Source organism: Mus musculus, chromosome 6, assembly GCF_000001635.26.
Source record: "Mus musculus strain C57BL/6J chromosome 6, GRCm38.p6 C57BL/6J".
In the NCBI taxonomy this organism is placed as follows: domain Eukaryota; kingdom Metazoa; phylum Chordata; class Mammalia; order Rodentia; family Muridae; genus Mus; species Mus musculus.
In genome coordinates, this window is record NC_000072.6 from 131363701 (window position 1) to 131389413 (window position 25713).

Sequence of the window (25713 nt, forward strand, 5' to 3'; positions counted from 1 at the left end):
GGAGTTCAATGCGGGGAACTGTGTAGAAACTCTGTTTTTGACACATTATGGCTACCACCTCTTAACCTGCCATCAGTCTCCATGTCTCGATGTCGTGAACTGGACTGTGCTATCCATTACTCAGCTCATGGGAAACATGAATCAAAGACACTCCTATTCTACCTTCCCACCAAAACCACAGCTGTGTAGACATGCTGGACATTTATCTTTTTATACCCGTTTGCATAAAACATGCTGATTTCCCCCCTTGCTGGCACCTGTCCAAGCTCTGCCCCTGTTGCTGCCTCTATCTCCTCTCTCTTACTGGCACCATGACCTACCTGGATTCACCTTAATCCCATCACTCACTCCATTTGAAGCACTGGACAAAGTAATGATCCACAGGAGTGCACGTAGAGGGAAAGCTTTCCTTATGAAAATCAGATATATCCCCAAATGGGAAACATTCAGAGGGGACCTTTCCTTGTTTCTATCACCGAAACAATCTAAATACAGCCTCAGAACTACTTGCAGGGCGTTTGTCTGAGGGCGATCTTAGGTATAACAAGACAGGGGCTGAGGCACTGCTCCACTTTCGTGAAGGCGATGGGCATGCAGTGATTGTTATGGTTCAAGGTGTTCAGACACATCCTTGCATGAATGGCCAGAGACCAAGTGTGTACATGAGACATAGCAGTTTGGTCTCAAATCCTCAGGGATAAAGTTAAGAACATTTCATAAGCCCACAAATAATCAACAGAGGATCTGAAACTTCACCTCACAGCCATCCTGCTGTTGCTCTAATGACCAGCCTAGAAATTCAGCCTGTAAACCTCATGCCTACCAGAAATGAGTTTATCTCTGGGTTGCACATTTCAAAGATACCCACCCAGTTCCTATGATCTCAAACTCACAACAAAACACAAAACATTAACTCATCTGTGCCTGGCTCAGCATTTAACAGGGCTGGGGAGATGGTAAAAAGCGCAGGCTGCTCTTCTAAAGGACTCAGCTGATTCTTAATACCCATGGCAGCTCGAAGCTGCCTGTGACTTTCCAACACCCTCTTTGGGCCCCTAAGTGCACCAGGCACTCATGTGGTACACCAACATCCACACAAGAAGAGGTGGAGGGAGGAAGAGGAGAAAAGGGAAATACACACTAGTTACACAGCCTTTCCTTTGAAGGTAAAAATTTTATTTTTGAGGAACTTGTTACTGCACATTTCAGAGAGAGCTATGTGAGAAAGCAAAAACGTTCTCCCCTCATCCTAGGAATAAATAAGGGCATAAAATTTCTTCTTAAATCATGACACTTGGAAGTTTAGCACCAGCATCCAAAATGAACAACAAAGGAAAAAGAGCATTTACTATATATTTCAGATTTCTTTGGTTGGGGCAATCCCCATGTGGTATTAATATTTCTTCTTTTAATTCATATTACCAAAACAGTAAAAACCAGGAAAAAAATAGAAAGCACTAGGTTGCTGAAACTGGGGAGGCTGCTCTCCTGCGCCTGTGCAGGTTCCCGGGATACAGCTTGATGGACACTTGCTGGCTCGTTCCCTTTGTAGTTGTTAGTTTCGTAGAGAATAGCAGTAAACATTCTAATGTCCAATTCTTGGTTAGTCTTCCATTTTATTGCTTAGATGTTTCTTTGGTGTTGGTAAGGTCGTGGGTGTGCTTTTTTGCCTTGTTTTTGAATGGTCATTAATTCTTTAGGTCACCTGGAAGAAATTAAAATCAAATTTTAAGAGTGATATACAATGACCAAAAGTTAGGACAAACAGGCAAAAATTATTTCCATACAATTCAAAATTACTTACAAGGCTCTAAAAACTAGGTATATGTCTTACATAGGCATAATGGGATGAAAATTCTTACTTTTTAATGAAATACTTCTACAAAGTAGAAGAGTCAGTATATAATTAGTATATAAAAAGTCTTGAATGATGATGAACACTGTAAAAGGCAGAGCTGTAAAAGGTAGAAACAGGACTATTGGGGCTTGCTGGCTATTAGCCTAACCCTACACACAGCTGAGTGGATTAATATAGGTCCTGAAGGGGGACTATCCAGTCTGCCTAGAGAAACAAGGAATGCTGCTATCACCCAGCACAGCAGTGTGCCCTCACCGACAGCCAACTCCAACCCACAGTACTGCCCAGAAAGGTTCATTATAAACCCCAAACTGCACCTTCAAAAAGTGGCATGGACAGAGTAGGTTTTATAACTGGAGCCAGAAAGAAATACATAAACGGGTATAGGAGGGTGGTAGGTAAGATCCTGGGGGTGAACCAGGTGCTCAAGCACAGGCCTGGAATCCCAACACCCAGGCCCACGGTCAAGACCACAGAATGAGCCCTCTTCTGTCTGCCCTGAGCCCACCCAAAGAAAACCCAAAATCAAAATCACATATGAATAAAGCCGTTAGCCTAACCCTCTGGCAGCTGCATCTCCTTGGCTAACTTCAGTCTACACAGGTAAAACTGACAACATCTTTAGCAAGACAGATAAGGGGCTGCTCTTCTCCATTCCCATTCGAATACCACAGTTGAGTCAAGCACGTATGACAGCAATAGTCACTAGTTTGCTCTCCTGATAGTGGGCATGGCATGTCAATGCTACAGAAGATGCACTGCTCAATCTCTAATCCCCAAGCAGGCCAGAGCTTCAGAGGCCTCCATCCCATACCAAACTGCATAGCCACAAAACGAGTAACACTAATTGGAAAGAAGGGCAAAGAAAAACCATTCACATTTATGCTACAGGTAACACTTCCCTGGAATTTAAAACCAGGCTCTGGTCAGGAAGTTTTAAATTAACAAACTGAGCCTAGTATGGTGGTGCATGCTTGCAAGCCTAGCACTAACATGGATCACTGAGTTCAGACAACCTGGAATACATAGACTGTCTTTTTGTCTCTTCTTTGTGACAGAGCCTCTTTGTGTAGCTCTGGCTATCCTGAAACTTGTTGTGTAGACTAGGCTAGCCTTGAACTCACAGAGATCCAACTACCTCTGCCTTCTAAGTGCGGAAGGTGTGTGCAACCACTCCTGGCTAATGAAAGATTGTCTTAAACAAATCAGTGACATTGACTGGTAGGTGACAGAACAGCACTGCTTTTCCCAAATGACCTTGCTGTGAAAATGGACCAGTAAGTGCCTGTCACACAAAAATGAGGACAAGTAAGATTCCAAACACTCGCAGGAAGCTGGAGGCAACCCTAGTGTCCCATGGAAGATAGCTTGGCCAGTCTAGCCACTGGGCTCAGTGAGACCTTGTCTCGGCAAGTAACATGGGAAAGAACAAGACGGGGGAAAAAAAGCAACAGCCTTTGCTCACCACAAACACAAAAGCCAAATGACAAGCCTGGCTTGCGGCACAAGTCTGTCAACCCAAGCACTTGGGAACCTTGAAACAGGATTCCCTCAAGTTCAAAGGGAAGTCCCAAGTCAGTCAGGGTTACAAAGCAATATGCACTATAAACCACCAGCAAACACATGCATAAAAAGCAGGAACTAGGTTGGGACGGCCAGCTCAGTGGGGTAAGAGTGTTTGCTGCTTGTGCAGAGGACGTTTTTTAGTTTCCAGTACCAACACTAGGTGGCTCCTTAGAGCCTATTTCAGCTGTCGAGGATCTGATACTCTTCAGAACTCAGTGGGAACTGGCACTCACATGCACATAGCCCCACACAGACACATCTACACTAGGTTTTTTTAAAAAAAGCATTGTCTAAATAGATAGATAAAACTGGGCCAGCGAGTTGGCTCAGTGAGTAAATGTGCTACTTGTTATCCAAGCCTTCTAGATCCCATGTTCAAAAGAACTGACTCACAAAAAGTGGCAACCATTAAACCTGTCTCCATATTTATACCTCAACTTAGGGATTGACACTATATAAGGGTCAATCTCCAATATACTGAACATCCAACCATACCCCGCTCCTGCTCCCCCAACCAACCAACCAACCAACCAACCCCCCCCCCCCCCCCCCCGGCCTCCAACCTCCCAGGTGCAACAGAGACCACTGCGGGCACAGTGGAATCGCAGTGTGCTGCTGAGAGAACAGGAACCAGGCTCACCCTGCTGGTGGTTACGGTGCCTGGGAGCCAGGGTCACTCGGCACTGCTCTGTTCGGTAGCTGGAGCGGGGTTCTCAGTTGGTGCTTCACCTGCCTTGGTCTGAAACAGAGCAAACCACAAACTCCTTCAGAGGACTGTGTAGTAGCCTTTAAGGGTAAATGGTCTCAAAAGTTAATTTTCTTGCCTAGGAAGAGAAATAACAACGTGGGTTTTGCCTTTTATGTGTGGGTCAGAGACTAAGTGGCTTCTACTTGCCCAATAAATACCTTTCCACCTAGAGCCCACAGCGTGCCACGGCTGTGCTAAGAGTCCACAGCGTGCCATGGCTGTGTTACTCTGTCCTTGTTCACCGGCAGTTCTCTGCTATTAACTGTTGCCCTTCATACTAAGCTCCCAATCCCTGCTAGTCTAATTCCTCCAGAGACTGCTTAACAAGCTCAAGTCAAACGCTCAGCTCACGTTGCAGGAAGAAAATACTGTCTACAGATGAAGCCTAAGTAAGCAATGTTGTGCTTGATTAAGTGTCCAGTTTCACACGGAGAAAGACCATCCTTAGGACTTTAAAAAAGATGGCATAACTCCTCAAGGTGATCTGCGTGTATCTCTCCTGCCTGCTGGCTTTACCTCTTTGCCATCTTGTGAAACAGCGTTGAGGGGACGGGAACGGCGCCTATAGTTGTAGGGACGTCGGAATCCACGGCGGGCAGACGGCTGGTTTGGACCATTAGCCGCTTGCTGGTTTTCTTTGTCTTCAGCCTCTCCAATAGCAGGGGCAGGTCGTGGGCGAGCAGGTCCCCTAGAGCAGGGAACAGAAGTTACATAAGAGAGCTACATGTCGGAGGTGGGATGTGTGGGTTGAAGGGTGGGGTGGGCAGGAGTACTCAAGGGCATGAGGTTTGTCTACTATTGAGTCAAATGATTACTTGCTCAATCACCCACAGACCAGACCAGTGCAGGCAATGCAGATGGAATGATGTTTTGGTGAAACCCGTATTTCTCCATTCTGTTGTTCTTTTGCTTATTTACAAATTTGTAGTAAACAAACAATACAGTAAAATACATAGGGTCCTACACGGCACTATGATAGGCACCAAGGAAAATGGAGAAAGAAGCATGGCCCAGGCTGCTGCCTGCACACAAGACGATCTGGAAGAAAGCAAGATTCTTACGGAGACTCCTTAGCAAGGAAGGAGTCACTAACCATTACTGCAAACTGGAAACAACCATGTAAGGAAGGCTGCAGCACAAATTCTTTCCCAGTCTGTTTTGTTTTTGCTTTAATAAACCCTTATTGATAATCAGCTGGTATGTTTAACCAATAAAACACATGCAAATGTTCCGAAGTCTGAAGGCAGGAATAGTTCTCTGGTACCAGTGTTTTAGACAGGGGATGGACAACATGTAAGACACAACATCCCAGAAGTACCATTTGTTCCCCTCACCTCGAAGGTGACATGGTACTGACAAAAGCCTCTATTATGAAGCTTCCACAGGGTGATGGCTCTTGGGCAAGAGCACCTGCACCCTGAACACATGACCGGAGGAATGGTTTCTATCCTGGGAACCCATGAGAGATGCGTGTTCTGACCCACCCCCCCCAATACATGCTGAGGCGCACACACACAAGGAAGAAACCTAACAAAACCACCACCCAAAGGGTCTCAGGGAGTCTAGCCCAAATGAGGAATAGCAAGAGACAAAGCACATTAAAATGTCCCCACTCTTCACTGACCGTAATGCCAATGGTACTGACATGGTGTACAGAGGGCATCGTGGTAAACATCAGAGACCATTTATTCATGTAAATGTCTTACCACAGAATAACTCCACCCCTTCTTGGTTGTTTTTTTTTTTTTTTTTTTTGAGACAGGTCTCACTGTTTAGCCCTAGCTGGCACAAAATTCAGAGATTCACCCGCCCCTGCCTCCAGCTTTGATGACTTTTCAAAATGTCCAAGGTACAGACCTGATGGCCATAGCAGAGGCCAGAAACATTCCAAAGGACACAGAGCTACTAAACGCTTGGATTCTTCATAGGCTATGTGTTCTACAGCCAGCTTTCAACAGTCCCAGTAGACTACCTTGATGATTTAAAATGTTTAGTATTTCAACTTACATTTTTGACACAATAAGGTGCCCATTAATTAATGCTTATTGTTTAGTTTAGTAAAAATTAGGCATTAAATCAGATATAGTGTCAAACACCTATAAATTCCAGACTTTGGAGGCCGAGAGCTGAGGCAAAAAGGAGTTCAAATTAGAGGCCAGCCAAGGGTACATAATAAATATGAAGCAAGACTTGGCTACACAGTTAAGATCCTGTGTCAAAACAAACAAAATAAAGAGGTTTATTTATGCCACTTCAAGTTGCAGGTCATGACCAGTCACAGTTAAAGAGAGAACAGCATTCTTTCTGGTTGTAAAGAGAATGAATATCTCAATGTGTGTGAAGCCCTGGGCTACTCCCCACTACAAACGATCAGGCTCATGACCAAAGCAACCATATCTTCAAATAACAAGCATGGCCATGTAACAGACCCACAGTGCCCTCTTTCATACCTGCGGAACCTCGGGCGGTAAGTCGGATTCCGATGAGCCTGGAGCTGTGTTCCCTCGGGGACTCCATCCTTCATCTCCCCAATCTCACCAGCCTAAAGGGCAATGACAGCTGGAAATGAGCCAGGACACAGGGCAAGAAGGGTCAAAGCACACAGTCCTGTGCAGGAGACTGGCTTTAAAAAGCAAATCTGAGGCAAGAGCTTTGTTACCAGCCTGAAGCTCCAGTAACTGAGCCTGCTACTCATTGGCTATTTTTACAAATGACAGGAAAGAAATGAAAACTCATTCCTACCACAACAGCCTATCCCCTTCCTTAGCACAGGGCACCTAGCTTTTCACACATTAAGATCTGACCCTTTCAATGCTGAAAAGACTATCTGAAGGGCTTGAGCCTTATTCTTAGGGCTCAGCCGGCACTGCTCTCACCTAGTATGTGAGAAGAACTAGTTCCCAGCACCAAAAAGCAGACAAAATAACATATTTATATTAAAAGAAAATATTGTATTTCTGAGCAACTGGGCATGTTCAACTGCTTTAAACTCAGATGCACTGACCCACTAAGGTACATAGGTTTCAGTGTTCATGTTACCCATAGCTAGAAGCAGTTGAGGGAGGTGTCGGACTGGCAGGAGATAAGGAAGGACTGGCTTCAACCCAGTCCTGACAAAGCTTAAGCATACCCTTACCTATAGGTCTTCCTTGAAGCTTTTTTATCCGCTTATGATAAGTTTAGCATTTAAAAGTATGTTTTTGGAGGGAGGGGAGTCGTTAAGACAAAGTATTACAATGGCGCCGTGGCTACCCTCTAATGTGTGATCCTTCTATCTCTGTCTACCAAGGGTTAGAACTATACATATGTGTAGCTACCACCCCCCCCCCCAGCTTAAAAATTCCTAGGCCGGATATATGATCTAGGCCTCTAAGACTGGTGACCTGAATTTGTAACCAGGGACCCACATGATGAAGAGAGCTTCAGTCAGCAAAGTGCTTGCCTTGCAAGTTGGAGGACTTGAATTCAGATCCCTACCACTGATGTAAAGAGCCAGGCATGCATCTGCAATCCCAAAATTGGGAGGCAGAGGTGGGCAGATCCCTGGCGCTCACTGACTAACCAGTTTCAATCAGAGATCCTGTCTCAAAAGTAAGATGGAGGGGCCAGAGAGAAGGTTCAGGTTAAGAGCACTGGTTGTTCTTCCAGAGCACCTGAGTTCAATTTCCAGCACCCACATAGTGGCCGGCAATCACTTCTAACTCCAGTTCTAATGAATCTAAAGTCCTGTTCTGATCTTCAAAGGTACGAGGAACCATGTATATACAATAGTCATACGTTCAGGCAAAAAATCCTCCCCACCCCACTACTGTAACATACACACAAAATAGCAAGAGAAATAATAACAACAACAACAAGAATAGAGATAAGAGGAAGACACCTGCCATGGCCCTGTGACACAAACACACATACATTCACTCACAAAACAACAACCTATCCCTGCCTGGCATGGTGGCCCAAGCCAGTAACCCCAGCACTCAGAAGACTGAGGCAAGAAGAGAACCATGAGTTCCAGATCAATCTAGGCTACATAATGAGACCCTGTCGCAACAAACAAACAATAACAACAAAAAACCCATCTCCTTGCTTCACCTCTTCAAGAGAACGAGAACATGAGCACTTCCAGCATTCGCCAGTATGCCCACTTGCTTCCTTATAATTCATTTCTTTTTGACCCCGATTGAGGGAGGGCATCACACTCACATCCAAACTTGTCTGTTTTCAACACACGAAGCAAACTAACCCCATTGACCTCTATCCTATCACTGATTAAGGCGGGTAAGCTTCTTGAAGTCATAGCCATCGCCTTCATTTTATAACAACCACAAATGAAGTACCCCTCACTCCTCAGTTGGCATTATGATTTTACTATGTTTCAATGTCCCTTATAGCAACCAGGCCTACTTAGAATCCTGTATTGAGTTTATTTATCTTTCTCATCATTCTTGGCTATCAGATCTGAGCACCTAAATTTGGGATACTTTACATTTAATTCATGCACCTGGATAAGAAAGCCACAAAGTAGAGTGATGATCTATTTTCCTTACCTTGTGAAGTGGTCTAACACTGTTGACATACACCAGTTAGTGCTTTCCAAGATCCCACTAGCCTGAAAAAGCTGTTCCTCAAATGTTCAGTATATTCGTGTATTTATCTCCACCTGTATGGACTCGTGGGTTTCAATTTTCTTCAGTGAGCCATAATCTGTTGCTTTCATTACTGGCTAATAGGAACTCTACATGCAGGTTTATAGACTCTTGACAAGTCTCCAACAATCTTTAGTCTTTATAGAGTACTTCCTGCCTTTGTGGCACAGGATGCTCAAGGCTTTTACTGGTATTTACTCTGACCCAGCTCAGAAAACAAGTATTTCTAGAAAGGGGCTTCTTTCCACCAAAGAGTTGCACCCAGAAACAAGTAACTCAAGATGAACCATGCTCAGCACTGCTAGGGTATCCCTGCTTTGGAGTCTTTAAGTACATACATGCTCACAGACATACACATACAATCCAACATGTTCCATATATATGCCTCTCTTGATTTGCTTCATCTAACAGCTCTGGTAGTTACACTCTTCATTTAAATAAGGGGCAAAAGTGAGGCCAGAGGCACCAAAAAACAACAACAACAAAAACAAACAAACAAACAAACAAACAAAAACCCACATCATTTGAGTCCTTTACAGATACACTGGCTACAAAAAACCTAATGGCAAACTTAAACTTTTCCTCACTGAACACTGTCCTCTAAGTTATCAAACCTGACCACCATCTCCTTGATTTCTGATTGTCCCCTACAGCCTGGTCATCAAGAGTAGATAACTTCATGATGCTTATTCTTGGATAGGACTCCCACCCTGGCTTCATCACATTTACAGCAAGACCTTACTGAGCAGCAGCAATGACCTGCCTTCTCCAAGATTCTCACCCTACTCCCCCGCTACCCCACACTCACCATCCCGACCAAATTACGTCTATGCTTAACGTCCTGACCACACAAGCACCACACCACATCAAAGATAGGCAGAAAAGTCATTGATGCAATCTGTATGTGGTAATATATGATATGTGTTTCTTTGGTTTTGGTATTCTTTCATTCTTTCCTTCTTTTTGGTTTTTCAAAACAGGATTTTTTTTTTTGTGTTTATGTAGCCCTGGCTGTCTTGGACCTCACTCTGAAGACGATGCTGGCTGGCCTAAAACTCAGAAGCTGGGATTAATGGTGTGGAACAACTTGCCTGGGTTTATAATGTGTCTTGTATGTGTCAGTTTGGTAGTATGGATATATAAATACAGCAGTACACCTGGAGAGGAGAGAGGACAACCTGAGGTGTGGGTCCTTGCATCCCACCATGTTTGAAACAAGGCCTTTTGTTGTTGGCTTCTGTAGAGGTCAGACTAATTGTCCTGCAAGCTTTTGTAGTTTCTCCTGTGTCTGTCTCCAATCTTGCTGTAGGAAGGAGCTAGCACTACATATGCACACTGCTATGCACAGCTTCACATGGTGCCTGGCGATATGAGCTCAGGTCTAACGCTTGCATGGCAAGTGCTTTTAAAACCACTGCCAAAGTCATCAAAGTTGCTAATTGTTAAAAACACTCAAATCGGTCGGGCGTGGAGGCGCACGCCTTTAATCCCAGCACTGGGGAGGCAGAAACAGGCGGATTTCTGAGTTTGAGGCCAGCCTGGTCTACAAAGTGAGTTCCAGGACAGCCAGGGCTATACAGAGAAACCCTATCTCGAAAAACAAAACAAACAAACAAAAAAAAACCCTCAAATCTCTTTATCTGTAAGAAAAACAACAAAAAATATGGAAGCAACATAGCTTAGTTCATAGGCTAAAGACAAAATTAGGACTGATTTCAAACACCTGCCCCTGGTAAGAGCCACAGTGCGGCTTCCTTCTCTCACCAATTACTCTCTGAAGCTTAGGGGCTGTATCTTTCAAATAAACATAACCACCATTCTCAAGAAGGGGGACCATTGCCTACTGATTGTATGTATGTATGTATGTATGTATGTATGTATGTATGTATGTATGTATGTCTCCATGTTCTTCAGCATTAACCACTGGTCTGAATGCTGCATGGTATTATTTCCCATGTTGTCCCACATTGATCCATAGAATTTCACTCTGCAGTAGGAGTCAAAGCCTTTTCCATCTGAACTTAATAGTTTGTAACTACCCTTGAGATTAACCTTCACGTTTTTAAAAAATAGTTTACAACAACACAATGTCCTAGAAGATGCCTAGTTACATGTAGAAGTTTCTGATTTGAGCCGTTGATTTGGCTTCAATAGTGCAGTAGTGCTCCTGAAAGATTCTAATGGAAAAGTTGCTGCAGCCATCTAACATGGGTTCTGTTTCCAAGATGGAACAGCTATGGTCGGCTGTATTCCAAACAACCACATGCAGTTATTTATATGTTGCCAAGAGTAAGCACGCTGCTGGGAGGGAGGGGGGGGGGGGAGAATCAGCATTAAGTCACATGATGCTCATTCTACGACACCAAGAAATCATTTTTAGTGATTCTTGGTTTCAGGAAGTGTGCCTTATATGCCCAATAGTAGGACCAGCCCGGAAGCCGCTGCTACAGAGCGGCAACCCGGCTGCATGTTCTTGCTTTCCTTTCCTAGAAGCCTCAGACGCTGCCCTGAAGATGCCTACTCTGCCTCGTGTACCCCATGTCTCCATACATCTGACACTCCTTGTTATTTTTAGCACATTTGTCAGGGGCAGCTGTTGAAGAGTTAGAAGGGAAAAACAAGAAGCCGTGTAGAAACAACAGCCATGCATGATGGGAATGGGAGGGGTGTAGCAGAGATTGAACAGAATGTTCAGTCCAAACGTTTGGGGGGGTGAGGGGTGGTGGAGCCCAAGGACACTAAGGAAGGAGCTGTAGCTGAGGTAAATGAGGACCCGCTCTCAGCTTCCCAAGCTCCCTGGGAACTGAAACACTGTTGTAAAGCTTATTAAGGAATTCTCAAAAGCTTTACTTATTTCCAACACTCAAAAAACTCCATTCTGTTAGGGTACCAGAAAACAGCTCTCTCATCCGATTTGGAATGTTACATTTTCCACTGCACGTTGCGCCCCACCCTCATGTTTAATACCACATTCTAGTAAAGGCACTCCATGCCTCCACTAACAGGCAAACTTCATCTCTCCAAAACCTGATTTTCTCAAAAAGTGAAAGAACAGGATTAAAACCTAGGCCCTCTTTGAAATAAGAGTCCAAGTTCTTTTGTCTCAGTAGGTAGCACAATCTAGCCCTGAACTGGGACCCCTCCTGCTCAGCTTGCATCATCATGCCTGGCTTGTTTTCCTTACACATCTACAAACTAGACTCGATACCTATTGTCCCATGATATGCATGGCTCAAGATGTACTTCTTTTATTATTTTTTTTTAATGATGTACTTCCAAACACGTTTTTACAAGTGCGCTAAACAGGCGTGGGCCTTGCCTCAGCTTTGGTAGCACAGGAAGCTGCAAGCAATAAGCAATGTGTTACTTCTGATAGCTGGAGTTGAAGGAGGAGGAGGAGGAGGCAGAGAAGGATGAAGGGTGAGGACTGCTGAGGAGTCTCAGGTGCATTTTACCTGCATTCTGTTGGGATGGGGAAAGACCCGTGAGCGACGGTCAAAGGTCTGTCCCACGTGGTAAGGCGGGAAACGCCGCTGCCGGTATGGAGGGCGATACTGGGGGCGGCGCAGCTGATTCCTGGCCCCAGAGAACTGCCCATCTGCGGCAGGGGGCTCAAATCCTTCACTGCTGCCGCTCCCTTCCTCCTCCTCCTCCCCAGCGTACTAGCGAAGCAAAGAAACATAGTTTCAGAAGAAGTTACAGCGAGGCAAGAACCAAAGAATACCACTTAGGATGAGCTATCACCAGGAAAAACCCCAACTCCCAGAGCAGTGACCTTTCATTGTGAAGACACAACACTGTGCAGACGCAACGCACGTAGCCCAGACAATCAAATGATTGGCTGGGATAAACTACATGGAGATTAAAATAGATCTATGCAGATATCATACCGAGCAGCAGGAAAGCAAGAGCAAATCAATCTATTACCAAATCTAAGGATACTGAATTAGACAGAACAGCAGTGTTACACTGTTTGGCTCCTTTCAATGTGTCTCCCAAATTTGCGCAGTGGGGAAAGTCAAGAACTATCAAGAAAAACAAAACAAAACAAACAAAATTTTATGATGTCACCAGTTGATTTGACCTAGGCGGTAAGCAACCTAGGGCAGTTGGCTCTCTGGAAGCCTTCCCAAGCTAGAGGCAAAGCACTACCACAATTCCACTAAGATGCTCATCTCTCACCAGCATATGGTGAGCTTCTAGTTTAGAATGGCAGGCAATCTCTCAAAAGGCCAAGCACAAAGCAGACAGAAGATTCAGACTGTCTTCTACTAAAGCATGCATCACAAGCAGGCACACAATGGCGGAGTGCAACGTCCAGTCTTCTCTCCCAATGTGCACAGGACTTTCAATTGAAATGTGTTATCAGTATTGTGTCATTTTAAATTAAGTTAATTTTAATTTCTAGTATAATAGCAATATTTAATGATTAATGATTTTGAGATCCTTAACACTACCTAAGCCGAAAGGTAGGTTCAAAATCAAACAGCGAGGGCTAAGATCTATTGCATACTTCCTTTCTATGTAGAAATAAGGTTTAATTGTATTTTAATAGCAGGACATCCTAATACTATTTCTAAAACATAGAACTCATTTTTCCCTTTTATTTTAAGAACTAAACAAACATCCCTAAAGCATTTAGTAACTCAAATCTCTCTATAAAGAATATGAAATGACAGTCTTACAAGAAAACACCTGTAATTTTTTTTTAACTGAATTGAAAACTAGTTAGCTAGTGATCAGTCTCTCTTAGACGATGGGTTACTTAAGTTTCAGAGCCTCCACACCAAACCCAGACGCCCAACTACTAAACTCCCACAGAACTGGTTTGGTCTAACTTCACAAACCAATAACACGCTCTTCTGAGAGACTGGACTTAGCTCAAGGGACCATGCGTGTCAGGGAGGCTCTCTGCCACTGAGCCAGAGCCCAGCCCTTTTACTTTTCATTTGGAGACAGGGTCTCCTACGTTACTCAAGCTGGCCTTGAACTCACTCTGTAGCCCAAACAGGGCTTGCACTTGCGATCCTCCTGCCTCAGCCTCCCGAGTAGCTGGGATTACAGACCTGCGCCACCAGGCCTAGCTCATTCTACTCTTTATAAAACCTGTATGAATAAATGATTCACAGTTATGTAAAGATATATTTTGCATAAAAAATATTCACCACATAAATTTCTGAAGGCATTATCTCTAAGTTCATACACTTACATCCTTCATATAGACCTCTATGAAGCAATCACAATGGTTCTACCCTTGTTGACCATACTCAACGTTAGTACAGTGGAAGACTGCCACAAAGATCAACTTCACTTCTTTTCCAGCTCTTGGAGGGAAAAATGTTCAGGAAAAATTTTTACTGAAGATTTTCTACCACTTTTACTTCTGAATTGACCTAGGCATGAATGTGAATGAACTGAGTCAAAGCAAACTGCCCATCCCTACTCCTGCCCCTCAAAGATTAAGTGGAACACATGCGTGTATCTGTCTGTGTGTACATACGTGGGAGGCTAGACGTTGACACTGGCTATTGTTGAGACAGGGTCTCTCACTGAACCTGGAGCTAGGATAGCGGGATGAGCTGCCGGCATCTACTTGTCTCTCTCTGTGTCCCAGTACTTGCCATTGCCCAGTGTGTGCTGGACTCAGGTCTTCATGATTGTATGGCAGGCACTGTATTGACTGAGCCTTTTCCCCAGCCCTCATCAATTGTTAGTAAAACATAGTAAGAGAAAAGAATAAGCAGATGAAATATAAGGAATGCAACAAAATCAACATGGGACAGGAGTGGGTGGCAGTTTGAAAGCAGAAGCACACAGAAAATGTATATGCATCAAAATAGTGCCAAGTCAGTTTCATCTGTGTATTTTTTTCTTTGTAGCTCTAGATGGCCTGGAACTCAGATCTACCTGCTTCACCCTTCAAGTACTATGATTAAAAACAGGAGCCACCGTAACTAGCTAATCTAAAGACATTTTGTTCTTTTGAGATTTTCTTCTGAGTTTTTCTTTGTGTGACACAGGTAACTTTCCTACCCTACTGTGCTCAGAGATCCCTGACTATTGAGCCTGTGGCTCTGGCACCAGATTCCATGTTAACAATATGTATCATTATATTACCACACCTTCTTAATGAAAATCTAGCAAGCTCCACAAATGGGTTCATTGTGTTTACCTTGAGAATATTCCTTTAATCTTAATCTAAGAATGTTCCAGCCAGATTCACTTCACCTAAAGATGCTTCAACAGACAGAGACTAATCCAAATGCCTAAAGATCTGTAATTTCGCACCACTTTACTTTGAACTAAGTAAGAACAAAAGGCTACACCAAGTAGCCCCTTAACCGAGGCGTGTCACTCAACACATCTGAGGCAAGCATGCACCGTGATTCCTAAGATAGCCCCACTCTTTCTTGCCAGACAAACGCAGACTTTCTTGAGGCCAGCTGTCTCAGCATCAAGGCAGGAAACAGGCTGCATAGCTGTGATGGGAACCCCAATCCTGGTGCCAGTAAATACCACAAAATGAGGATCTGGCCAAAGGAAGACAAAGCCTTTGGACAACTTGGCACCTTTGTCAAATCTGGTTACGAGATAAGTGAATGTCTGTTACTTGCAGCCAACTCTATCCTAAATGACACAACTTCTGACTGGCAAGTTTCCAATGGGACCTGTAGCTATGAATAAACTCTGGGCACTAAAAATTTCCTTCCAAAAAATGATCACGTGCCTTATCTCTAGAATATGGCGCTTTCAAATACGGTATTTATCTGTTCCTAAGTTCATTCAGTTTTAAATATGGGAACATTTGCGATCAATAATTAGGGACACAGAGAACATACATTACGGGGAGGTCCACGGCGCCTGCCATAGTAGCCGCGTCTGTACCGGCGCCGGTCAGCAGCATAGCGACTCCCTTCTACAGGAACTCCATCTGGGCCAGTCACGTTTGCTGCTTCAGCACCCTGAAGAAAACAAAAGTCTCCAAATTTAAAAGAAACCAAGTAACCTCCTTCCAGGAGCAGTCAGCTACAGGGTTAAGAACCCCTACTGTGATGTTAGGGTCCCTGACCTCTGGCTTGAGACACCCCACCCACCCCCTTGTCTGGTCAGTCAAGTTAGAAGCAGTTCATACATCAAACATGAATGAATGATGAATACAAGATACTTCAATGGAAGTGAAACAAAATACTATGAAACGTTAGCACATGCTAAACCCTGTGGTACCCCAAGGTACTACTGGAATCCTGAGTGGTTAGCTCCGGCTGCTCTAACCATCTGAGTTACTGCTTAGCTTGGCAGAAATAAGGAAGACAAAGCCCTTGATATAGGAATAGTCGCCACATAGCCCTCCTTTAGGCCTTCCTGTTATACTGTTGACATTGACTTTTTCTTTTTCTCTAAGAGGTAAGCAATGAAGCTGAGAATTCAAGCATGCTATGAGCAAGTATTCTAACACAGAGCTATATCCCTAGCTACCACATCACCAAATTCACCTGCAACAAATCTGGATTTAAAAAAAAAAAAAAAAGCCCTACTTCTTTGATATATAGGATACTCTAGAGACAGGGAAATGTGAGCCTGGCCTGTCTGCGACTTTAATCACGTATTCTTTACTATGCAGCTAGGTGCAGAAGTATATCATGATCTGGCCAGGGTGAATCCTAGCTATCAAAGCCCTGGTGCTTCCCAAAGTCATCCTGCATACCTGTCTGGAGCCTAAATTCTGGACAGTGTGAGATTAGAGACAAGGAAAGTTTTATCTCCTGGGTCCCTTAGAGCAACCTATACAAGAAATAGGCAGCATACACAACCCAGGAGGCTGCTGTATGCAGCCATTGCACACCAGGATCCACCAAGAGAGAAAGCTGGTCGGCTTAATTGGCTGCAGTCAAACGTTTTTGTCCTCGAGGTGCTAGGGGTATACTTTTGAGACAGAATGTTACTGTGTAGCATAGACTGGCCTCAAACTTGCAACATTCTTCCTCCTTCTTCAGCCTTTCTAGTGCAGGGATCACGGACCACCATGCCTAGTTTATGTGGTGCTAGGAACTGAACCATGGGCTTCATGAATGCCAAGCAAGCACTCTACTAATTGGGTTACATGTCTGGACCAAAACAGTGTGAGGTCCAAACTAAAATGTGTCTTACATTTTGGAGGCTTTATTCCAGAGTTCCTTTATTAAACAAGAAACTAAAATATATAGCATACTGAATATTTATAATGGCATCCAGTAAAAATATTTCTGCTTCCACTTCCTCCTATCACAAAAAAATTAAATATTATTTCAGAGGCTGAAAGGCCACATGTTATACAATAAAACTATGTGCAGACACACTTTCATTACAAAGCTTCTCACCTTTTCTCCTTCAACTACATCAAACTCTACAGTTTCTCCATCCCCCACACTGCGCAGATACTTGCGTGGGTTGTTTTTCTTGATGGCCGTCTGCCAAGGAAACAGAAAATACCATTGGAGGTGCATTCCAATACTGAAATGTGTTCATCAATTTCATGTTAGCCAGATAATATCTATATTTTGCTTAAAACAAACAAATTCCCCCATTCTTCCATTAACCTGCATTTCTAAACACCCTTACACCACAGTGTACATGTCTTTCCTGATTTGTAGGACGCTTCAAACTGTACCCCAATCATATCCCAGTCAGTAGTAGAGAGATGCAGTCACTCAGTCAAGACATTGACTCAGGCTGTTAGATCAAGCCAAGAGGCTCCTGAGATTTTCTCTCTAGCTCCTTCCATGAGGGCAAAAATGCCTACATGAGACCTTGTATAAACATGGGCATGGTTTGGTTACAGAAGCTTATACATGGTGGGTGGCATGTTGGAGTGATGGCTCAGTAGTTATGAGCACACACTGCTCTTGCAAAGAAAGACTTGAGCTGGGCTCCCATACACACATTATGTAGACACCTGCCTATAACTCCAGAGGATCTAATATCCTCTTCTGATCTCCACCAGCACTGCACATATTTGCATATAACCCCACACACACACACACACACACACACACACACACATAAATAAAAAGAAATTAAAATGTTAGTGTGGCTGATATAGTGATATGTGCCTGCAACACTAGCATTTGGAAGGTGGATCAGGAGTTTAACACTAGATTCTTTCTCAAAGATACAGAAAGATGGCTTAAGGGCTCATGTTTGGAATTGTCAGCACTTGATGAAGCAGGGGAATTATGATGATCTTGAGGCCAACCTGGGCAACCGAACCTTCAAGACCACTGTACACAAAGTAAAACCTTGTCTCACAGAAATAAATGAGCACATTAAATAGTGATAAAAAGGAGATATCAATGAGATAAATAATACGCTGGTAACATAATAAACCAGATTCATTTCAGGATTGATGGCACACAAGTGTAATTTGACCTTTAAGGTCTTCCACTTTATGGAAGAGGAAAACATGAGGTGGTGACTTACGTGAGGTCACAAAGCTAAGAGCAAGTAGAAGATTTGTATCCTTACACTATGGGAATGTTCAGCATTTTACACCTCACACCCTCACACACCAGCATTAGGGAACTCAAGAACCAATCTACATAAGACATCTGCACCTCGATCATCTGCTTAAGAAAAGGCTCTTTCTCTTTTTCAAATAAAGGGAGAGGAGGAAGCCTCAACAAATTTCCATTTCCCTGGCTGGCATCTCTAAACGGTTAAAGGGCTGGGGAGTTTCTATGGAACTAGGTCAACCTTATTTTATAAAGCGATTAGACATGTGTAATCCAGCCTTCCTCTACTCTGAGTAGGAGGGAGAGAAGAGGGGGGAAAAGTGAGCCAATAGGGCAGAGACCTCACCCACTCCACAAGGAGGCAGCTCAGGACAGGATGTATGCGCGCACAGCATGAACATTTAGCCATTCCAAAAAAACAGCCCCTCCCTGCCGGCTCGTTCCCTTTTTCCTGTTAAACTGGGCAGGCCTCAACACACTGAAGTGACTCACTACACAGCCTCATGGGGCTGGAATCGGGTCATTAGCTCACAGGCGAGGAGGACGGCCACCAGCATGGAAGGCCCTTTCTCCCAGCCTCACTGAACAGGGCGCTTCTCCCAAAGATCATTAACCTCCAACACTCCCTTTTCACACTGCCAGGACTCTAAGTCGTCTATCTCAACAAAGCCACTCCAATCATCTAGGTACAACAGAAACCTAACCCACAGAGCAGACCTAGCAAGGATGGAAAATATAGCTTGAGATGTGGCTATCTCCACCTGCCAAACTGCAGCCCACCACACACACACTCAAACCCGAGGGACCACATGCAGCATGGCAGCTGTACAGGTCCATGGCCAATGCCACGATTTCTGGCAAGATTCTTAAAGTGGCAGGCCTCTCTTTCAGACCGAATATACAAAAGGAACATCAAGAACGGGTGTGACTTCTCTTAACCTACTTTATAAAGCAAACAATCTAGGACAATAATAGAGAACACCTGAGGACTGAGACACAGGAAACTGTCCTTGGACTTGGACATGTACTAAATAAGTCTCAACCAACAAGAGGGAAAATTGTCTAAGAAATGGAAGCTTTCTCATGTCTGAGGCCTACATACATCTAATCGTCTTCTGGGTGCTGTTCACAGATCAAAGAAGTTTTAGCCAACACGAGCTCAGGCAAAAAGCCAGGCTGGTTCTGGCCAAGCACCAAGGAGAACCACACCATTAGGCCAGTGCTGACATGGAAGCAGATTTTTTTTTCCTTTTTTTTCCCCCTTTGCTAACGACTCACAGACTTTAAAAACCAGAAAGTAATTTAACTGAAAATGACTTCATTCAAACTTGAAAACAACCCAAATGTGTGAAAACAGTTTATATAGTGGGACAGGAAGGTTTATCTGCCACTCTGAATAATGTTGAACTAGCTCTCATTCTAAAATGAGTTCAAGACACGACAATCATTTACAGGGCTCACACAGTCAATGTATACTGCTAGAATCCCTCTTACCTGGTGTACAAACACATCTTCTTTGGTGTCATTTCTGTTGGGAGGCAGAGGAAAAGAAAAAAAGAAAAAGAAAAAAGAAAATCACAATTTAAGGGGCTGAGCATTCAGAGACACTTCAAACATCAAAGGCACTATGAATAAAGACCGAAGCCTAAAGAGAAAAAAAAAACCACCTTTTAAATAGTTTGTCCTTTCAAAACAGATGCCAAGAATCAGTTCCCATAACCCTCATCTCTCCCAGATGCCCCTTCCCCGCTCCAGACTGCAATGTCCAAGCATTGGATTCCACACACACAGGAACACTCATTTGCTCTCGCGTCTTTCTCAATCACATGCTGTGTAATCAGAGCCCTAAATTTCCCTCCCAGCCGAAGCAAGACAGGCAAAAGGACAGGGCACAGCTGTGAACTAGGCTCTCCTTACACTGAAACTTAAAACAACCTTCCCACCACCCCACCCTAACCTCCACACAACCCAGACAGATAAGAAACTGGAGGAATTGGTTTTAAAAAGCAAGAAAACAGAAACACATCAACACCCTGTAAAATACATCTCTGTGTCTCCAAGTGGCCTGTGGTTACCTGAATTCCGATATGGTCACAAGTCACCGAAGTTTAAACACTGTTTTCCTCACAGGACTTGGAGCAGACCAGAACAGGGCTCACAGCCCAGCTCAGTTACTCTCTAGTTTGTGACCTTAAGTAAAGTTGCTTAACCAGGTTCTTTTTTTCTCCATCTGTGAAATTATGGACATGGACTACCTAATGTTCTTTTCATTTCTGACTGCAATTCTAATCTCTGTCCTAAACACTAGAGTATATGAATATTCTAGGAATGCATATTAATATTTAATGACCAAAAGCTTAGAAATAAAACTATTATAAAACTATTTACCATGCTTAGAAATCTCAAAATGTATATATACAACCCATTAATAAAGTGGAACAATGGATTTGTAGCTGCTGTTGCTACAAAGTAGGTACAAGACATGCAGACACATACCGGTTTATAAATCCATATCCATTTCTGACGTTGAACCATTTGACAGTGCCAAGGACTTTGGTGGCTAAAAGGCGGGATTAAGCAGATATGTTAGCACCTGACCTACAAAGAGCTAAATCTATCACTAAGGCCCTGGTATCATTACACAAAGCCTAAACACCTTTGAGTAAACCATTAATGGCTTAATTCAAAAAAATAAAAACTAAAAAAAAAAGTGGAATTCTGATAAAGAGAGATTATTTCAAGCCTGAGCTTTTCTTTTGTTCAGACTTTTTACCAAGAACTCAAGGGATGGCCATGTGCCTGGACAACTCTGCAGGAATTAGAACTGAGAAAGGTAGTTGAGGAAAAACATGCTGGTAAAGGTTCAATTCCAAGAGAAAGGCAGCTGCGTATGCCTATAAATCCAGCACTTTGGAGGTAAAAGCAGACAGATCAGGAGTCTGAAGCCAGCATGGGCTAAAAACAAAAAAGCTCCAGAAAGTTCCCAGGGCCGGGGATTTGGCTCAGTTGGTAGAGCACTTCACATTCATTCAAGAGGCAACAGGTGTACGCCTCAAAACAAATGCAAACCATCAACTAGGGAAAAAAAAAAAACACATAAACACATTCCAGTTATTTACCCAGACATTACCAATGTGCAAAGGAAGAGCCACAGAGAAAGAACCGGTAAGCTGGGTCATCTTATCAATTCTAGTACTTTAAAATATTAGGCAAACTTTAATGAGGAACACAGTAGCTCCTTCTTAGTAATCAACTTACAAAGATATAAAGAAACTGTCATCAGGTGGCCAAATAGGGCTGGCCAGAAGTCCAGAGTAATGGCAGAACTGATGCTGTCTCACCCCAGTTCTGTACAGGCCACAACAGACCCTTTTCACACCAAGGGGTTAACCTGCTGCTGTCTTCAACAGCTGAGAAGGAAACTCTGGCATTTGCTAAAGTTGACTGACTACTATTTTCTATCCTCTGTCATGGGTAATTTCTCTAGAGTACCTCACTTGAAAATTCATTAAGAAAAAGAATCTAAATTTTGTAAACTCCAAACAGGACTGCTGGGATCAATGATGAATGTCAAATTTAGTATCTCCAGGAAATGGATAGGCCTAAACCAAGGAAGTGCATGAGACAGTCATCAACACTCAGTGAAATCCAAAACCTGGCAGGACTACACTTAGAAGGGAAAAGCTAAGGAATGGACAAGCCAGGTCTACTACCTCTGAGTGAGAAGACACTGTGGTTCTGAGTGGCGCAAGGATGGGCTTGCACCAACCTCTTAGCTTTCCTTGATGAGCTCCTAAGCCTTAAAGCCAATCTAATGTGAGCTGCAGAGCAAATGAGAAAAAAAAAAAAAAAAAAAAAACTGATGTTTCAGATGTCAACACAGGGAAGTCCGGTTTGGATAAACGGTATGGCCTCTACATCAGGATTTACATGAGAGGATTTTGTTTCTTTCAAAAACTCTGGATATACACAAATAAATAAAGATACACACATGGAGGCTCTGGAAGAAACTGATACAAAAAAACCACTAAGCCCAATGTGGTGGTGCACACCTGTAATGGTGGTGCACACCTGTAATCCTGCCCCTTGGGAGATAGAGGCAGGATGACAAAGAGTTAAAGGTTATCCTCTGCTACAAGGTGAGTGAGGCCAAGGCCAGTTTGGGCTACTTCATGTGACCAATCTCAAAAATAAATAAATAAATAAATAAGTAAAAGTGCAAAACCAAAACAGATACACAAAGAAAAGAGGGGAAGTCAATGATAACAGCAGAAGGGGGAAGATGGGCAAGATTCTCAAGTCTGTTTTCACACAGTTGATGGTGTTTCTTTCCTTCTCAAAGTTATTTTTAAAAATACTAACTGTACAAATATCTATGATCAGACAAATTCATTCACACTTTTAATACTATATTCAAGTACACAAGAAGGTGTTGGTTGGTAAAATACGCCTACCCAGATCTTTTTACTTGAATAAACTTGTTTTCCCTAAAGGACTACACGGTATAAACCAAAGTTAAGGCCCCTTTGCAAAGACCAGAATGAGAGCGTCCAAGATATCCATTTCAGTCAGTCCTGAGTCCAGAACATTTTGGATATCCGTGTGTCGGCCTGGCACAGGAGATGGCAGACCACATCGGACAAAGACAAACAGTGCTCAAAGTGTCAGGTGGAGGCTTGCCCTTCATTTTCTGAGTCTGGACTTTTTGAGGTGGCAGGATGAAAGACATCAGACTCATCACCAGGTATCTGGCAGAAACAGAACTAAACTGCTGGGGATTGCGGAAATTAACCTTCCTTTATCGCCCTACCACCACCACCCACCTCCCACCCCCAATCTCCAAAGATATTATCTACTTTTCTTATCTCAAAAGTGCAAGGATCAAGTAAAAACCTGTAGGATTCCATCTGCCCTTAGTAAGGTATCATTAAGAACCTGCTTCGGCTAGCAACACAGGGTTCTATCTTTCATTTTGTGTGGAAATGGTCCAAGGAGCATCTTGGTAGAAAGTGCCACAATGTAACACCCACAAGACCTTTAAGGAACTTTTTAGTGAGAGTGGGGAAAAAAAAAATTGGCAGGAACCAAGTTTTTAAAGCCTTGGGAAAACAAGAACCAGAGAACTGTCAGGGGTGGGGAACACCGAATGGTGTTCTATTTCTTCCACAATTATTCCTTCAGCTTTCTCGCTAGAATGGGGAGGAAGCTCAGAGAGCAGGCGAGCCCAATCGGCCCCACCCAGAAACAGTGAACATTTCTGAAGCATCCTACACCATCTGTTAACTTTCCTGTTTCGGATAGCAAACCACATGCGCACGCACACACCCTCCGGGGAGCTTATCCACCACCCACCTGCTAGGCAAGCTTGTGGAAGGCCTCACACCGGGCGTTCCTTAAGGAAGATGAGGACACCCAAATGTGCGACAAAATACAACAGCCACAGTTATAAAACCTCTGCCCCGCGCCCCGCGAAATCTCCAGTCCCCACCTTCCCTTTCCCTCCAGTAACAAGTCGTAAGTGTTTTGGACACTCGTCCTACTCCACTTCCGACTAAGTTTTCCCGGCCGTCACACCACGTGTGTTCCCACGGTGCGGGAGAGGGGATGGTGCAGCAATTGGAAGGTACTGGAGGCTCTTTGCATCTGTGGGCACAGTAAGGGGAGGCGAGTGCCCGCCCCAAGTTTCCCGGGGCGTTGCAACATCCCTGTGCCGGCATGTGGCCCGCAGGAGCATGGCGGCTGTCCCAAGCCCACGAGGGAAGGGTGTCAGAGACAGACACCTGACCCTCCCAGGCCTAGGGGGTAAAAAAAAAAAATACACCACACAATAAAATCTTCCCAAGTCACCCCTCTCGTGCCTTCCTAGTGTCCCCTCCTCCCCACCGAGGAAACGTGCTGCTTTCCCGACCCACAGCCAAGACTCCCCAGAGCTGGCCCACGTGTCCCAGCCCGCCCTGCATCCACGTCCATCCTCGCCCGCCGTCTCTCCCGGGCTGCAGGCAGGGACTCACCGAGAACTTTCTTCTCCGCGTCCTCGCCGCCCGCGGGGGCTGATGAGGCCGGGGCGGGCCCGGGGGCTGCGTCTCCGCCGGGGCTCCCCGCGAGCAGCGCGGCGGGCGCCGGGGCCTGGGGCGCGCCGCTGGCCGCCGGGCTCTTAGGCGCGGGGTCCGGGGGCGCCGCGGCGGGCGCGTCGGCCGCGGCCTGCGGGAGCGTGGTGCCGCCGGTGGTGGCCTCGCCCGCCTCGCTCATGCCGCCTCTCCGCTCTCTCCGGGCACCTCGGTGGCGGTTGGCGGCGGTTAGCGCGGTGGCAGTCGCGGCGTCCGGCTCGCTCTCGGGGAGGCCGGTGCGGATCGCGCGGCGCGGCGGCGGGCGGCGGCTCGAGGGCTGGGGACGCGCGCGCTCGCGGTCTCGCTGGATCTCCCGGCCCCGAAGATGGCCCCGCGCAAGTGCTCGCGGGCGGCGGGCGGGCAGGCGGACGCGGGGCGGGGAGAGAGAGGGTGGGGAAAGCCGCCGTAGCTGCTTATTAGCATTTAAAGGCGCCCGCGCTACTCGGCAAGGCTCCCGGAGCTGGTTAGTCCGGGGATGCGGGCACCCGGGCGAGGTCGCCGCGGAGCAGAGGAGACATACCCTCCCCAAGACGTCTTTCACCTGAGCCTGCTTCCTGAGAGGTGGAGTGGGCCCACAGCGCCTTAATAAAACAAAAACAAAAACAAAAAAAAAAACCTCCTTTACATTTGCACATCCAGCAGATACCAGAAAGTATTCTGGGCGCTGAGATAGGAACTAGAGTAACCTGGGAGCTGTGGTTAGCCCGCTCCAGTATTCCTAGTACACAAGAGGCTGAGGCTGGAATGTCATTGAGAGTAGCCTAGCTTGGGCTACTGAGGCTGTCTTTCAACTATCCCTCCTTCCAAGTAGTAACACACACACACACACAAAAAAAAAAAACAGACAAGGGGTTGGAGATGTAGCTTAGAGGATCCAGTGCTCGCATGGGTCAGTTCAAGGTCATCATGAGCAAAAGAAGTTTGAAGGCTGCAAGAGATTCTCTCCAAACAGCCATGTGCGTGCGCCGGAATACCGCCCCTACTCCCCAACAAAACAAAACAATTACTCTTATAAAATCAAAAGGCCTCGTTTAGCGACTCCACAAGTGAGAAAATTAAAATCTAGATCTTCCAGAATGACTGCAAATGCAGGGTTTACACCTGTCAGAGGCAACAGATAATAAGCTGTTAATATGTATTTAATAACCTACGTTGAAAGAGTGGAATAAATCCACATGATACCTTTTGCTCGAGTTGGCTATAATTAGCACTAAACTGGGGAAAGCTTGAGCAACTCAGAGTAAGGCCTGCAAGATGCCTCAGCAGGTAAAGGCTTGCCTCCAAACCTGACCACCTGAGT

The 25713-nt window shown here is 44.8% G+C and overlaps 1 protein-coding gene and 1 non-coding gene across 3 annotated transcripts; both read right to left on the minus strand.

Moving 5' to 3' along the window:
- Nucleotides 1-1157: 1157 nt before the first annotated feature.
- On the minus strand, nt 1158-24750 carry Ybx3 (Y box protein 3). 2 transcript variants are annotated; one of them, NM_139117.2, is made up of 10 exons: nt 24318-24750; nt 20803-20866; nt 19801-19834; nt 17176-17265; nt 15658-15780; nt 12274-12480; nt 6623-6714; nt 4689-4860; nt 4065-4163; nt 1158-1705 (listed from the first exon to the last, which is right to left on the minus strand). In NM_139117.2, exons 1-9 carry the CDS (start codon nt 24553-24555, stop codon nt 4098-4100), a joined length of 1086 nt encoding a protein of 361 aa, NP_620817.2. In that variant the 5' UTR covers nt 24556-24750; the 3' UTR covers nt 1158-1705; nt 4065-4097. The 2 variants fall into 2 exon arrangements, with proteins under 2 accessions (NP_620817.2, NP_035863.1); NM_011733.2 differs by lacking the exon at nt 12274-12480.
- On the minus strand, nt 16573-16706 carry Gm22362. The gene has a single exon (XR_003956576.1). It is a non-coding gene; the product is annotated as a small nucleolar RNA SNORA70 (small nucleolar RNA).
- Nucleotides 24751-25713: the final 963 nt, after the last annotated feature.

Bases quoted from the DNA above. Each gene is read 5' to 3' on its own strand.
- Ybx3 (NM_139117.2), bottom strand. From the start codon at position 24,555: ATGAGCGAGGCGGGCGAGGCCACCACCGGCGGCACCACGCTCCCGCAG. The intron at 20,867-24,317 runs GTGAGTCCCTGC...CCCGCCTTTTAG, and splicing joins CGCGGAGAAGAAAGTTCTCG to CCACCAAAGTCCTTGGCACT. The intron at 15,781-17,175 runs GTGAGAAGCTTT...TGTTTTCTTCAG, and splicing joins ATGTAGTTGAAGGAGAAAAG to GGTGCTGAAGCAGCAAACGT.